The 15,530-nt window shown below is 38.5% G+C and overlaps 1 protein-coding gene across 1 annotated transcript in view; it reads left to right on the forward strand.

Annotated features, from left to right (window-relative positions):
• LOC124605137 (succinate--CoA ligase [ADP/GDP-forming] subunit alpha, mitochondrial) overlaps positions 1–15,530 on the forward strand; it is a 74,472-nt gene that overhangs the window by 45,190 nt on the left and 13,752 nt on the right. Inside the window, exons 4-5 of the mRNA XM_047136624.1 lie at positions 8,779–8,883; positions 8,970–9,149. Coding sequence (XP_046992580.1) covers positions 8,779–8,883; positions 8,970–9,149 — 285 coding nt within the window. The remainder of the gene's footprint in view (positions 1–8,778; positions 8,884–8,969; positions 9,150–15,530) is intronic.

Here is a 15,530-nt window from a genome sequence, read left to right on the forward strand (position 1 = left end):
TGTTGTGTTGTCAGTTAGTTCATTTATTGTTGCAAAGTGAATAATGAAGCAATTTCTGGTCTAATGCGGGAACTACCTACAATTTTGGGAAGGAATTTTCATGAAATATTTAAACATGTATGTGACATACCTGTCTGATTTTTTTATTGTCGTATATGCATGATGCAAAGTATGTGCCTAGTGGGTGGAATTTCTGAGGAAGACATTCATTTTATAAGCTGTAACCACAACCTTCTTGTTTTTACCCCTTGGGGGTAATTACCCCCCAGATTGGAAACCACAGGTCCAAAGAGACCCCCCTGAGTTTTAGGCCTTGACATAAACCTTCTCCAATCTGTTCAAAGAAAGCCGTCTGAACTAGCTCCCCCTGAAGTGAGGTGATGTTAACAAGTGGCTATCCTTGTTAGATTAGGGACATCCTAAAAACCAAGACTGCAGTGCTATACATCTCTTTCACCGTTTCCTGCTTCAGATTTTTCTGGCCCAAATTATCCTGTGAAGTAGGCATAACAGACTCCTCCCTCGTTCTCTTATTCCCTTCTTGGGAGTGGGAGGGGCTTTTTACTCCTTTCACTCTGAGACCGTCTTCTTTGAAGGTCTTAGGTTGAAGACTTTTTAATTCCCTGCATTTGTTTGTAGAAAGCCATTCTTTGCCTTGTTTTCCTCTTTGTTCTCTTAAAAGTGTCCTCCTGTGTGCCCCAGACAAAAATTTGATCTTGATGTGGTCCAACTTTACATTGACATTTTCCACGTCTTGGGCTGGTGTACCCACCGATCCAGTTGCAGAAACAGCTTACATCAGTTCAGCATTTGATGTTTGAATATTTGAGGTATTATCAAGTCCATCAGTTTTTAAATTAGTTTGTGTTCTCCAGTTGGTCCCACAAGGTTTGGGTTATACGAAGTCGACACCATCAGAACCCCACGGCAGGGTAAGGCTAATTACTTGGGGAGTTTGCCTGATACCACTGAGGTTCCATTCAACATGCATTTTCCCATATACCACACATTCATCCCTCACCATTGATCGCATCATACCTTGCATTGGGCAAGTACTTTCATTTCGTCCTATTTGTTCGATCTGACACACATTTTCATGTGAATTGGATGGCCCAAGAAGGAGTAGTTATTCCCCTTGCCTCTGAAAGGATCCACTTCTGCATGGGCGCAAGCTCCTGGGAAAAAATACACACTCTTGAGGCAGGGTGAAAAACTAACGTTAATATGGTAAGTGATTTTAGCCTTCACAAAAGGAACTACCTCATTTGGGAGAGTGCTAAAATAGGTCATTTTTGTCAGCAGAACATATCACACTGTGTGTCTTACTCCACAGTGGTAAAGACAGTATTTTGAGTTGGTCTGAAGATATTACCATGCATGCGTCATGTTGGTATAGTGATCTACCCTGCTGGTAGCTGTTTTTATTTTCCATTAATCAGTTGGCACTACAGCATTCAGTCTACCATGCAGATCACCCATTTGGTTGATTTCTTTTCTGGATTTTTCCATATGAAAGATATATAGGAATAGTGAAGTGGTCACTGGTGTCTGCTGAGCACTCAGCTGTTTACATAAGGTGAGGAGAGTGGAGTTAAATATAACTGATGAAGAATGATCCTTAACTGTGCTGAATAGTGACATCACCTCCAACTCAGTAGACATAATACTTGCCATCACGAAGCTATCAGCAATTTGGACTCAGGATGCAGCTGTATCATAGCATCAGTACACATGTATCAGCATATTTACTAGAATGGATTGGTCCTAATTCACTGACATATTGTTTCATATCAGTACATAAACATCACAAACAAAAGCATAACACTTGTCTCCATCACTCAGCCACTTCACCACTATCGTAGCTTCTTGTCGCCCTTCTGAAGACCCAAAAGTTCATGGGAGGAACTTAATAATACAGCTAATAATGTTCTGGAAAGAAGAGACTCGACCCAAAGTTATTATTGTGACTTCAGAATGAAGTAAACCATAGTGAAACAACCTTCTTATGCACAATTTTGTTTGCACTGATTTGGTGGCACAATTAATGAAACAGGGTCACCAGTTTCTTAGTGCTGATGGTGGTGGTATGCTGTCATGGCATGTGCATTTTCATGATCTGTAGAAGCTAAATCCAGCACTATTTATGATTAAGAACTGTGTCAGCAATCACCACCAGTGATGTAATGAAATTTGTGTACTTCGTATACATTGATTTCTTGATTTCATGTGCAGTAATATATTCACAAACAATGAGAAGTTGAATTTGACACACCTATGAAGTATGATGAAGTACCTACTTTCTTTTGTCCTGATGACGATAGTATCATGTTTATAGAACAGACTTTGCAAGACACCAAAAGAATTGGGAAGCCATCCCATCTGTGACCATTGTGTGTGCCACAGCTTGTGAAGTTTAGTTTGCTTGGTCTAGGATATGCACATTATCACTTGATGATGTCGTAGAAATGCTTAGTAGGATAGATGAGATATAATCTGGAGATTGAGAAGGGAAAAACCTCCACATGCCTGTGGAGTGTTAACAATACCATTCAAACATAGTAAGTGTGTGATGGGGTGGTGCATTGTTTTGCTAAAAGTCTGCATGACACTGTAGGTGAACATGTGCACATGTTTGGTAAGTGTCTCTCAACAGTGACAGACAATGGCAGAGTTATCAGCGGCTCCATTTGATTTTGTGTAAACATCTTCCTGATGCAGGTACCTGTACTACCTGCCCAAATGATGTCATGTTGGCATGTAGTGTGTACACATGCAGGGTGATGGATACTCTACACTATAGTGAAGTGGTAGTACCAGATGATATGACTACTCATTAACTACATTTATTTGGTGACTGATTTGCTGTACTCTTTCCATCTACCCACTTACAATCTGCGGTACTTGACGGTTGTTGACTGGCAGCATCAGTTTTTCATCAGTGAAGGTGCTAATTATACATCTGTGACAAGGTAGCACAGGAAACTTGAGTGCTTGAATGACCTCAAAGTTGTAGTGAGATCTGACAACATCTCAATCACATTACATGCTGGACTGTTACATCAGTCATGACAACCAGAGCACTCCCCAACTCATTGGCTGTGTAAAGTTTAATTCCTCACGAGTGTATTTCGGTACAAGCCCATCCATCGAAAAATAACATCTTTTAGTCCAAAATTTAGTCATCCATGCCATACATAGTATTCGTTTACTAGTTTCTTGTTTGAAAGGAAGAGCTGGTCCATAAGATCAAGGGATGATTTTTCTGTTGTTAGGGTATCTTTACTTACTGTTCATATTTGAGCTGCAATGTGTAACATAAAATTTCAGAAGGTTTCCACAAGGATTGAAGGCTGTCTTTTAAAAACAGCCAGTTTCCAAACCCAAATTTAAAATGAGCCCCTGACACAGTACTAATACTTTCAGAAAATTTAAGAGCCACGTCAGTATTCTGTGGGATTGTAATCCAGTGAAATAAATGGAATACTGTGTGAACCTGAGTGGTTTAATTCTACTTAGTTTACGTGTAGTAACTGTAAATTCACTAAAATGATTTGAAAAATGTGAAAACTATTAATGTCAAGAGGATATTGGTTGTTTACATGATAAAATCATAGAGATTTGTCCCAAACTTAGGCAAATGCTACAACGTCTTTTACTAATAGGTAATGATTGTCACATTTCTATATCCTTGCCTTTGATATGATCTGAGTAGGTTATGAGATGACAAATCTATAATTTTGTGTTATTGACACAAAGGTCTAATTGAATAAAAATTAAGAACATAGCAAAGTAGTGTTGAGCTCAGGTGACAAGTACACTTTCAAATGTAAGCTCTATGGCCCCTGCACATTTAACAAAATTATGTAACTGAATTTTTAAGGTGTTACTGTTTCTGTCTGCTGACTACAGTTAAGTGAAACAGTAAACTGAAGATGAATAGAACAGTCTTGCCCTTATCTGTTGATGCTGTCTGCTTAGCATCTAGCATTGCCAAAACTGTGAATAACGTTCAGTGTTTGTGAAATGCTTTGAAGAAAAGATAACTAGATGTATGCTTTAAATTGATGACAGAGAAAAAGCTCAAAGTAATTTTATGAAATGTGTTTGCATGTTGCCCTGTAGTGTTTTTTTAAAGGGCTGATTTATATAATGCAGTTGGTCTTAGATTACCAAAAAAATGAACTTGGATATCTATGTTGCATAAACATGAATTTTGGGTTATTTCACCACGAACCAGGTTCATCTTTTACTAACAAATTTTTGCAGATCAAGTCTAGTTGTAGTTGTTATCTCACAGCTTAGTAACATCGAAAAAGAACAAATTTCATTTTTGCGAATACAAGTTGAAAATAACTGAATAATAAAGGAGTTGTCACTAACATACACTGCTTTTAAAAAAATCAGTTTGTAGCATTTCATTGGTTATTTAAATAATGAGTGCAGATAATAATTGCTCCCATAAGAATTCTTGAAGACAAATTGTGGTTAATGTGAAGAAGTTTAAAAGCCAGAAGGGAAAAAAAATGAAATGTGAACTAGTTGTATTGAACAGTAAGTATGTGGAGTTTGACAAGAGGCAACAATTGTTAAATATACCTTATAAAATAGCTCTATAGGATTGAAAAGCAGCAACTACACAATTTGTATTATATTGAAGGCAAGTCAGTCATTGGGGAGGGGGTGGGGGGATAATTTAACTACCTAATGCTTAGTGCTAATGTGCTAAGACAACTGCATGCACATTGATGGACAAAATAATGAGAAGATAAAGGTCACTCAGCAGTCATCTTTACTGGCCACTAATGAAATGAAATTCTGTCTTGGTGGCTCAGCAATTATGTGCTGGACTATGATGCTTAAGGGCTGGAGTTTACCTTCCCATTTTTTTTATTCCTCCCCCCCCCCCCCCCCCCCCCCCCAATCGTTTTACCTCGGGCATTAGGAATGTGCAAAATGCCAGGTTAAGCTCTGATTCAGAGTCCATATACCATATACGAAAGGATCACGCCTATTTATAGTAAATCAGTGTGATTTTCAAACCAGCCTTCAGTTTAATGACAACTTTATCTAAGCAGACATTACAAAGGCATACCTCTGCCCCTCTTTGCATTGATAATTTGTTTAGCAGGGACAACAATGGCTTGAAAACCATGCTACTTTATCCTGTGCAAGCTTCTTCATCTCCCAGTACGTACTGCAGCCTACATCCTTCTGAATCTGCTTAGTGTATTCGTCTCTTCGTCTCCCTCTACGATTTTTACCCTCCACGCTGCCCTCCAATACTAAATTGGTGATCCCTTGATGCCTCAGAACATGTCCTACCAACTGATCCCTTCTTCTAGTCAAGTTGTCCCAATAACTCCTCCTCAATCCTACTCAATACCTCCTCATTAGTTATGTGATCTACCCATCTAATCTTGAGCATTCTTCTGTAGCACCACATTTCGAAAGCTTCTATTCTCTTTTTGTCCGGACTATTTATTGTCCATGTGTCACTTCCATACATGGCTACACTCCATACAGATACTTTCAGAAACGACTTCCTGACACTTAAATCTATACTCGATGTTAACAAATTTCTCTTCTTCAGAAACGCTTTCCTTGCCATTGCCAGTCTACGTTTTATATCCTCTCTACTTTGTCCATCATCAGTTATTTTGCTCCCCAAATAGCAAAACCCCTTTACTACTTTAAGTGTCTCATTTCCTAATCTAATTCCCTCACCATCACCCGACTTAATTAGACTACATTCCATTGTCCTCGTTCTGCTTTTGTTGATGTTCATCTTATATCCTTTCAAGACACTATCAATTCCGTTCAACTGCTCTTCCAAGTCCTTTGCTGTCTCTGACAGAATTACAACATCATCGGCGAACCTCGAAGTTTTTATTTCTTCTCCATGGATTTTAATTCCAACTCCGAATTTTTCTTTTGTTTCCTTTACTGCTTGCTCAATACACAGATTGAACAATATCGGGGAGAGGCTACAACCCTGTCTCACTCCCTTCCCAACCACTGCTTCCCTTTCATGTCCCTCAACTCTTATAACTGCCATATAGTTTCTGTACAAATTGTAAATAGCCTTTCGCTCCCTGTAGTTTTACACCTGCCACCTTCAGAATTTTAAAGAGAGTATTCCAGTCAACATTGTCAAAAGCTTTCTCTAAGTCTACAAAAGCTAGAAATGTAGGTTTGCCTTTTCTTAATCTAGCTTCAAAAATAAGTCGTAGGGTCAGTATTGCATCACGTGTTCCCATATTTCTACGGAATCCAAACTAAGCTTCCCCGAGGTCGGCTTCTACCCGTTTTTCCATTCGTCTGTAAAGAATTCGCATTAGTATTTTGCAGCCGTGACTTATTAAACTGATAGTTCGGTAATTTTCACATCTGTCAACGCCTGCTTTCTTTTGGATTGGAATTATTATATTCTTCTTGAAGTCTGAGGGTATTTCGCCTGTCTGATACATTTTGCTCACCAGATGGTAGAGTTTTGTCAGGACTGGCTCTCCCAAGACTGTCAGTAGTTCTGATGGAATGTTGTCTACTCCCGGGGCCTTGTTTCGACTTAGGTCTTTCAGTGCTCTATCAAACTCTTCACGCAGTATCATATCTCCCATTTCATCTTCATCTACATCCTCTTCTATTTCTATAACATTGCCCTCAAGTACATCACCCTTGTATAGACCTTCTATATACTCCCACTTTTCTGCTTTCCCTTCTTTGCTTAGAACTGGCTTTCTATCTGAGGTCTTGATATTCATACAAGTGGTTTTCTTTTCTCCAAAGGTCTCCTTAATTTTCCTGTAGGCAGTATCTATCTTACCCCTAGTGAGATAAGCCTCTACATCCTTACATTTGTCCTCTAGCCATCCCTGCTTAGCCATTTTGCACTTCCTGTTGATCTCATTTTTGAGACGTTTGTATTCCTTTTTGCCTGCTTCATTTACTGCATTTTTATATTTTCTCCTTGCGTCAATTAAATTCAATATTTCTTCTCTCACACAAGGTTTTCTACTATCCCTTGTCTTTTTACCTACTTGATCCTCTGCTGCCTTCACTATTTCATCCCTCAAAGCTACCCATTCTTCTTCTACTGTATTTCTTTCCCCCATTCTTGACAATTGTTCCCTTATGCTCTCCCTGAAACTCTGTACAATCTCTGGTTTAGTCAGTTTATCCAGGTCCCACCTCCTTAAATTCCCACCTTTTTGCAGTTTCTTCAGTTTTAATCTACTGTTCATAACCAATAGATGGTCAGAATCCACATCTGCCCCTGGAAATGTCTTACAATTTAAAACCTGGTTCCTAAATCTCTGTCTTACCATTATGTAATCTATCTGAAACCTGTCAGTATCTCCAGGCTTCTTCCATGTATACAACCTTGTATGATTCTTGAACCAAGTGTTAGTTATGATTAAGTTGTGCTGTGTGCAAAATTCCACCAGGCGGCTTCCTCTTTTGTTTCCTATCCCCAATCCATATTCACCTACTACGTTTCCTTCTCTCCCTTTTCCTACTATCGAATTCCAGTCGCCCATGACTATTAAATTTTCGTCTCCCTTCACTATCTGAATAATTTCTTTTTATCTTATCATATATTTCTTCAATTTCTTCGTAATCTGCAGAGCTAGTTGGTTTATAGACTTGTGCTACTGTCATAGGCTTGGATTTCGTGTCTATCTTGGCCACAACAATGTGTTCGCTGTGCCGTTTGTAGTAGCTTACCCACATTCCTATTGTTTTATTCATTATTAAACCTACTCCTGCATTGCCCCTATTTGATTTTGTATTTACAACCCTGTATTCACCTGACCAAAAGTCTTGTTTCTCCTGCCACCAAACTTCACTAATTCCCACTATATCCAACTTTAACCTATCCGCTTCCCTTTTTAAATTTTCCAACCTACCTGACCGATTAAGGGATATGACATTCCACGCTCCGACTCTTAGAACGCCCCCCCCCCCCCCTTCTTCTTCTCCTTCCTGATAACGACGTCCTCCTGAGTAGTTCCTGCTCGGAGATCCGAATGGAGGACTACTTTACCTCCAGAATATTTTACCCAAGGGGACGCCATCATCATTTAACCATACAGTAAAGCTGCATGCCCTCGGGAAAAATTACGGGTGTAGTTTCCCCGTGCTTTCAGCTGTTCGCAATACCAGCACAGCAATGCTGTTTTGGTTAGTGTTACAAGGCCAGATCAGTCAATCATCCAGACTGTTGCCCCTGCAACTACTGAAATGGCTGCTGCCCCTCTTCAGGAACCATTCGTTTGTCTGGCCTCTCAACAGATACCCCTCCGTTGTGGTTGCACCTACGATACGGCTATCTGTATCACTGAGGCACGCAAGCCTCGCCTCCCCACCAATGGCAAGGTCCATGGTTCATGAGGGGAGGTCAAGAGCTTTAAGCAGTGAGAATTATATTAGTGTTTTTTTTTCCTAAAGAAGTTTCTTCCTCTTATTTTGTTCCAACTTTGTCAAATTAAACCTTCGGTAATAACACTGTGTAGACACTATGTATGATTAATATCTGTGGTCAAAGTGTGATTATCATGTCAGTAGTTGATATAGCAGTGTTGCCAAGCATGTCTCATGCTAAGGGACTTTGTTGAACCAGGTTCAGTTTCAGATGTAGGGGCAAAATTGATCTCCAGCCATTGTTTTTTTCGAAATCGGCCTTAAGTATTTTTAATTTATGTCTTTATGTTGTATTGAGTAACACGGTAGTTTCATTTGTTTGTTATTGTGTACCATGATTTTGAATTTTCTGTCCAGTGCAAGATTGGAATTATGCCAGGACATATCCATCAAAAGGGCCGTATTGGTGTTGTGTCCAGATCTGGCACACTTACATATGAAGCTGTTCATCAAACAACACAGGTATGTATATAATTTTTTACACTTATTTTTACTTTTTTGTTCTAATAATGTGTTTGTTAATGTAAATCTGTTTATGCTATCTGCAGGTTGGTCTTGGGCAGACATTATGTGTTGGTATAGGAGGAGACCCTTTTAATGGTACAGATTTCATTGACTGCCTTGAAGTGTTCCTTAACGACCCTGAAACGAGGGGGATTATACTAATTGGAGAAATTGGTGGGGTTGCAGAAGAAAAAGCAGCTGAATATTTACTTGAGCACAATTCGGTAAGTTTTTCCTTTTCCTTTATGAAAATGCTGGTAATACAGAAGATAAAGTTCAATAACAGCAAATTTTAATACATACAGTAAAACAAGGGTAAACCAAAAAATATTTGCTCACTATTTTCCTAATTTATTACATCATCAATATAAAATGTGCAACGACATCAGTTTTCAACAGTGTCACCCTTAATTTCACTGCACTTGGTCCATTGTTGTACAAGCTTTGCAGTGCCTTGGTTCATTTTTTGGTCAAGCAGCAGACCACATGCTCACCACTTCTTTCACCACTTTATCAGAGGTGAATTCATAGCCTCTTAGACTATCTTTGACCATGCAAATGGAAATCTGATGGAATAACATCAGGACTGTATGTAAGATGCTCCGACCCCTCAAAATGCATATTCTGAAGAGTGGCAATATATGTCATTAAACAAAGACCACTGTTTGACAACAGACCACATTGTTTGTTTAAAATTGCAGGCTTCAACTCATTGCAAAGAATATCACCATAATATTGTTTATGGTTTACCCCCTTTTCCAGGTAAAGTACAAGAACTGGCCTTTGTGTGTTCCAAAAACCTTTTGTCATCACCTTTCGTAAAGGGAGTTGACCATTGGATTTCCATTTGGCTGACAGTATGGGTGTTTCCTTTCCATGCTCTGGTGTGTGACAAGTACACTTTGCAAGAGCACAAAGCAAACTTTTGTGACAACACTGAAATGCGCCGCAAGCAAAGAGAACAGTGCCATGTAGTAGTTGACATGTGCACCAAGCTGCACTCTCAACCTAAAGCTGATTAGCTCAAAATTGCAGATACTTATTGACCTAGCCTCAAAAAAAGAATAATCTTTTCAAAACATTAAGATAACATAAATCTATTGCAAAGCTTACAAGATATTCACAAATGTGAAAGCATACAATGCTGTTTTCACATATTGTTTCTATGTATGTTGAACATATTTTTTATTTTAAATAAAAGTGCAAGTGCCTCTTTCTACTTTTCTAAGAAAATAAAATGTCTGTAACTAGTTAAGTTCCTCACTTGATCTGATCACAGAGTGAAGTTTCTTAATATCTCTGGCACTGTCACTGCTTTACTCAGTATCAAGACTGAAATAAGCATTAGCTATCACAGAAGATTTAAGATCAATGGATGTTTGCATTTATAATGTTTATACGGCGGACAATGTTGGAAAGAGAGGAAACAGTAAAATTTTGTTCAAAGTTGTTCTTGCGAAAAAAGAAAACATTCCAGAAGATTAGATACGTGATGTAACAGAATCACTTCATTCTGCCAAGCAGGTAACACTATTTTTACAGCATTTCTCAGCTTTCTCCTCTCTACAACTATGATTATGGATCTCCTATCATTAATTAATTAGTAATAATAATAATAATCGTGATTGTCATTGTTGGTGGTAGCAGCAACAGCAACCATTTGATGCCACTGCTGGAAGAACTGAATAAAACAAGTTTGAAAGTAAACCTGAAAATTAAACTGAATCATTATAAAATCATCACATCAAAAATAAATTAACAATTAAACTGTAAAACAAGGTAATGAGTTTTCATATCTAATGGAGATTACAACACAGATTGGATATACAGTAAAAGAAATAATCAGAAGAGTAAATGTGATCTAGAGCTCGTTTCATTGGTTAAATAGAGTCTTCAAAATGAGGGTATTCCAATGTCTGTTAAGTGGCAGTGAGATGTAGACCTAAAGCCGGAAAGCCATTCAAGAACGTAGGATTGCACAGCAAGCAGAGAAGAAGTGAACTTGGGAATAATTACGAGAGGGTAAAAGCACGGGGTCAGGGAAGAGTTTTGGGATGGATGATGTAATTATGACTAAAATAAAACTGCCTCACACCCAAAGGAATTTTGAAAACGAGAGTACTTTACTATGCATGGTCGTTTTGGAGGTGGTATGTCCTTATGTTCCTCACGATTTGAACTGACTGACCCAGTCAGTTATAAGAGGACCCACAGTTTAATATGGACTCTGAACTTTGGTGAAATGTATCATTTTTCACATTAACAGGTCACTGCTAGAGGTGGAAGAAGCTGTAGTGACAGAACAATCTCTTAACATCAACTACAGATTGAAGCCCAAATCTTTGGATTTGCAGTCAAGTTTTTATCCATTGAGCCACACATTTATGTTCTGGTGGTTTCCTGCGACTAGAGGAAGCAATGTGGTGCTGGTGTGCAAGACCCACATGTCCCCTTCATCATTGGACTTACTCGAAGTTGCTTTGCCGATCTTTTCAGGATAGCCGACTGCGATGGTCTCCCCCACTTCTTCTCCAAAGATAAGATGCTGTTTGGAGGAATTTTCCCACTCTTAAACTGTTTTCATATACTCAAGACACTTTTAAATCAATCCTCGTATATTTCACTTCCACAAGCAGAATACTGCATAACAGTTACCACATAAATGAATCATATTTTGTAAGTCCCATGACTCACATCAGAAACTATTAATTACTTTTACAATAAATACAGTTTCAAAATCTCTGAAAGTTCTCTCAAGTCCACCATCTGCAATTCTAGCGAGTCAGTAAGTAAGGAAGTGTAAGTAAAAGTGTCTTTTCTTTTCTTTTACACAATTCAACTGTTTACAATAATGACTGACGCAGCACCGACATGGAGTGAGGCATGCTTGCTCCTTCTGTGACGAGCGAGGCAACCACTTGCCCACGCCGATCGACCGTCATTACTGCCGTATTGTCTTGACACGCGTCCACTGTGCACAAACAGAAAACCGGCACGAGGAAGACACTCTCCCATTTCTCATGTTCATACGTAAAATATCGGGTGTTTGAGACAGTGGAAAGCCAAGGGCCTCTAGAATTTGGGTCGAAATTCTCGAGGTACAACAATGTTTTTAATGAGAATGACATGGAGGTAGCCAGACATGTTATCAGGTAATTATTGAGCCCAGGAAGGATTCAGAGGCATGAAAGAATACTGAAACCGTGACAAAATGATATTTTGGTAGGTAACAAAAAGCGTGGAATAGATGCATTGACACATGTTGCTGAAGACTGCAGTGTGAGGAAAAATCTAGAGGAGGTTCTTTTTTTAGTAATGGAGTTAAATCCTCTAAAGCTTTTTATGTGTAATTTCTCTGTATTTAGTAAATGTGCTCTTAAGTATAAAAATAGTGTCCCTAAAACAAATAATAAGTGACCAGGAAGAATTTGGAGTGTTTATTTTATGTTTTTTTTAGTCTGTAACATTTCTCAAGAGAAGTTCATAATAAGTCGGAGAATGGACGTGGAGAGATGTGGACTGAATCAGTCTTAGCCCTGAGAGGTGAATCATCTCGACATTTACTGCAAGGTTCAACAAAATTGTAAGATCACAGAAGTTGGAATGTCCACCAAATCCTTTAAGATATTAATAAAAAATACTAAGTCCCACAGTACTGTAGCAGCATGGGCAGAATACAAGTAATGGGATGAGTAAAGATATCTATTCACATTATAGTGGAATCATTGAGGAATACAAAATTGTCTACAAACTTGCATTCATAATCATAACATAGCACAAAACACAAGTTCATAAGCTGACTTACTATGTTGAAATTCTTGTTTATGTGCCTAACCAATACTCAGTGCCTCAATTATACAGCAGTTATCACTACTCATTCATTTTCTTAGACATGTCCTCCTATGTTATTGTCAGCAAATAAGTGGGGGCATGTATATATACAGAGTGAAGAAAATTTCGCACACTCGGACTTCACAGCGCAATTTCTTACACACTAGCAATACTAAATGTAGAGCAATGCTGTGCAGTTGGGGCAGTGGATAGCATTTCGTGTTAGCACGCAGGAGGTCGAAGGTTCGATTCTGGGTCGTGGCTGACTTGTTTTTGTTTGCTAAAAGTAGTCTGTGTTTGGTTGGCGGGTCATGCACATTCACAGCTCTCGTAAAAATAAGTGTTTAATTGCATAATAACAATTAAATAAGGCAATATTACATCATAATTAAGTAATTAACACCTGTTGTGAGCTATCAATTGAAGGATTCACATTTTTTTTGCATATTTTCTGAAAAAAAGAAAACATCACATAGGTGTGAGTTTTGGACTAGGATTTGTTTACATTGTGATATACTGTAAGTTATGTGATTATTTCAATAAAGTAAAGTTTGTGTTGCTAGTGTATTCTTATACATTATCCATCTGATTCTCTAGTAAGTAGTCGAAATGAAAAGTACCGAAATAAGTGGAAACTTTATATACTGTAGGCTCAGCTCTCAGTTCTTTGTTAACTTTTTGCTTCATCACATAAACAATACAGGTTACATTGTTTTTGTTTCTCCAGAAGTTTTGAAATAGTATCTGAACTTTAGTCCTAAACTTTCTAAGAAAATTAATTTATTAATTGAGCAGTCTACAATGTTATTCTTGTTTTAATTGAGACTAAAGCTAAAATTTGTTTGCCATGAGTGAGAAGTGTATGACTTGTCGCAGGATTGTTAGTTCCGGGATGTGGTGTGAGGGTTGTTGCAGTTTCTTTCATGTGGATGACTGTAGTGGTGTGGGAATTGGTGAAATAAACATGGATCATTGGTTGTGTAGCATTTGCTGCAGAAATAGGAGGATAGTGGAACAGGAGGAGAAGATTGTTGCCCTTCAGGCAGAACTAGGTAAAGCGAAACAAGATCTGGAAAGGTTAAGGGGGGGAGAAGGGAAAAGAGAGGTGCGAACTGACAACAGGTTATAGAAGAAATAGGAATAGGACGTTCTCAGACAGTGTGGTTGTGAATGTGGAAAACAGGTTTGATCTGTTGTCACAGTTGGAAACTGATGAGCCAAAAATATATGTAGGAGTAGACAGGACACAACAAACTTTCAAAAAGTGTTTGAAAACTAAGAAGTCAGAAAAAGCTGTGAAGAAGAAGGTTTTGTTGTTAGGTAATTCACATGGTAGAGGTGTTGCCCAACTGTTGCAGGATGAACTAGGGTCAGGTTACCAGCTCACAAACTTTTTTAAAGCTAGTGGAAGTCTGGGTCAGGTGATAGAGGATGTAGGTTCACTTTGTAAAGACGTCACAAAGGAAAACACCGTGGTAATAGTGGGTGGGGCAGGCAACGGCATAGATAGGAACCCTAATTATTCAATCGAAAGAGACTGGTAAAGATAGCTTCAGCAATCAGACATACTGGTATTGGGCTTGTGTCTGTTCTGAGGTGCTATGACTGGCCTCATTTAAACTCTTCTGTTAGGAGAGTTAGTTTAAGAGGTGGAACGGCTGCTTGGATCAGATATGGGGTGTCATATCGGTGTGGTTCCTGTCGACTATCAGCAGATGGGACTATACTAGGCATGGCCTTCACATCAACAGGAAAGGGAAGGGAGAACTGTCTGGGCTAATAGCAAATAACTTAAAAAGGGGGGGGGGGGGGCACTGTCACAGTGGTAAACTACCAGTAGTTACAAGTGACAGATCAGCAGTTCTTTTAGGGTAGGGAGGGCCGAAACAAAATATGTTCAGAGACAGGCTGAAAATGACATTCACATTGACAAAACAGGCAGCCAGAAAGCAAATTTTAATGCACACAATTCATGCAGACAGCCTCTGATTGAAACTAAAGATACTCAAAAGTTGGCAGGAAAATTAGATTTATCCAGTTGTAATTCTTGCAAACCAGTTGATATAATCTGCCTCTCAGAACATCATGTGACCACTGGTATAGAAATGTTAAATGTTAGAGGATTTGAGTTAGCTTCTTATTTCTGTAGAGAAAATATGGAGAAAGGAGGAGTTACCATATTTGTTAGAAACTGTTTTGATTTCAAGACAATTGATATTAATAAATTTTGCCCAGAGCAGCACTTAGAAGCCTGTGCAACAGAAGTAGTATTTCAAAGTCCTTTATAATAGTAGGTATATACAGATCACCTTCAGGAAATTTGAACCTTTTCATAAAAAATCTGGAAGTCTCCACCTTTGAAAATTGTTTTCCCCTAAAGGTAACTCAAATCAAACACAAGTCAAAAAATAAACTGTGGATTACACAAGGAATAAAGGTATGATGTAGGACAAAAAGGAGACTGTATGTACTATCTAGGAACAGCTCTGATGTTAGAATTGTAATGTATTACAAAGACTACTGCAAAATATGAAGCAAGTAATCCAGAAATCGTAGCAGCTTTATTATGAGAAAAAGATAATTACATCAGGTAAAAAATAAAAACTGTGTGGAATATTGTGAAGACAGAGAGATGTGGGGCCATAAAGGAAGAGGAACAGATAGCTCTAAAAATAAATGAGACTTTGGCAACGAGTACATGCAGTGTTGTATATCTCTTGAACAATTACTTCACTGACAGCTTGTGATTATCAGATTCAGTGAACAGTGTTATG

Source organism: Schistocerca americana, chromosome 1 (assembly GCF_021461395.2).
Source record: "Schistocerca americana isolate TAMUIC-IGC-003095 chromosome 1, iqSchAmer2.1, whole genome shotgun sequence".
Taxonomy (NCBI): Eukaryota; Metazoa; Arthropoda; class Insecta; order Orthoptera; family Acrididae; genus Schistocerca; species Schistocerca americana.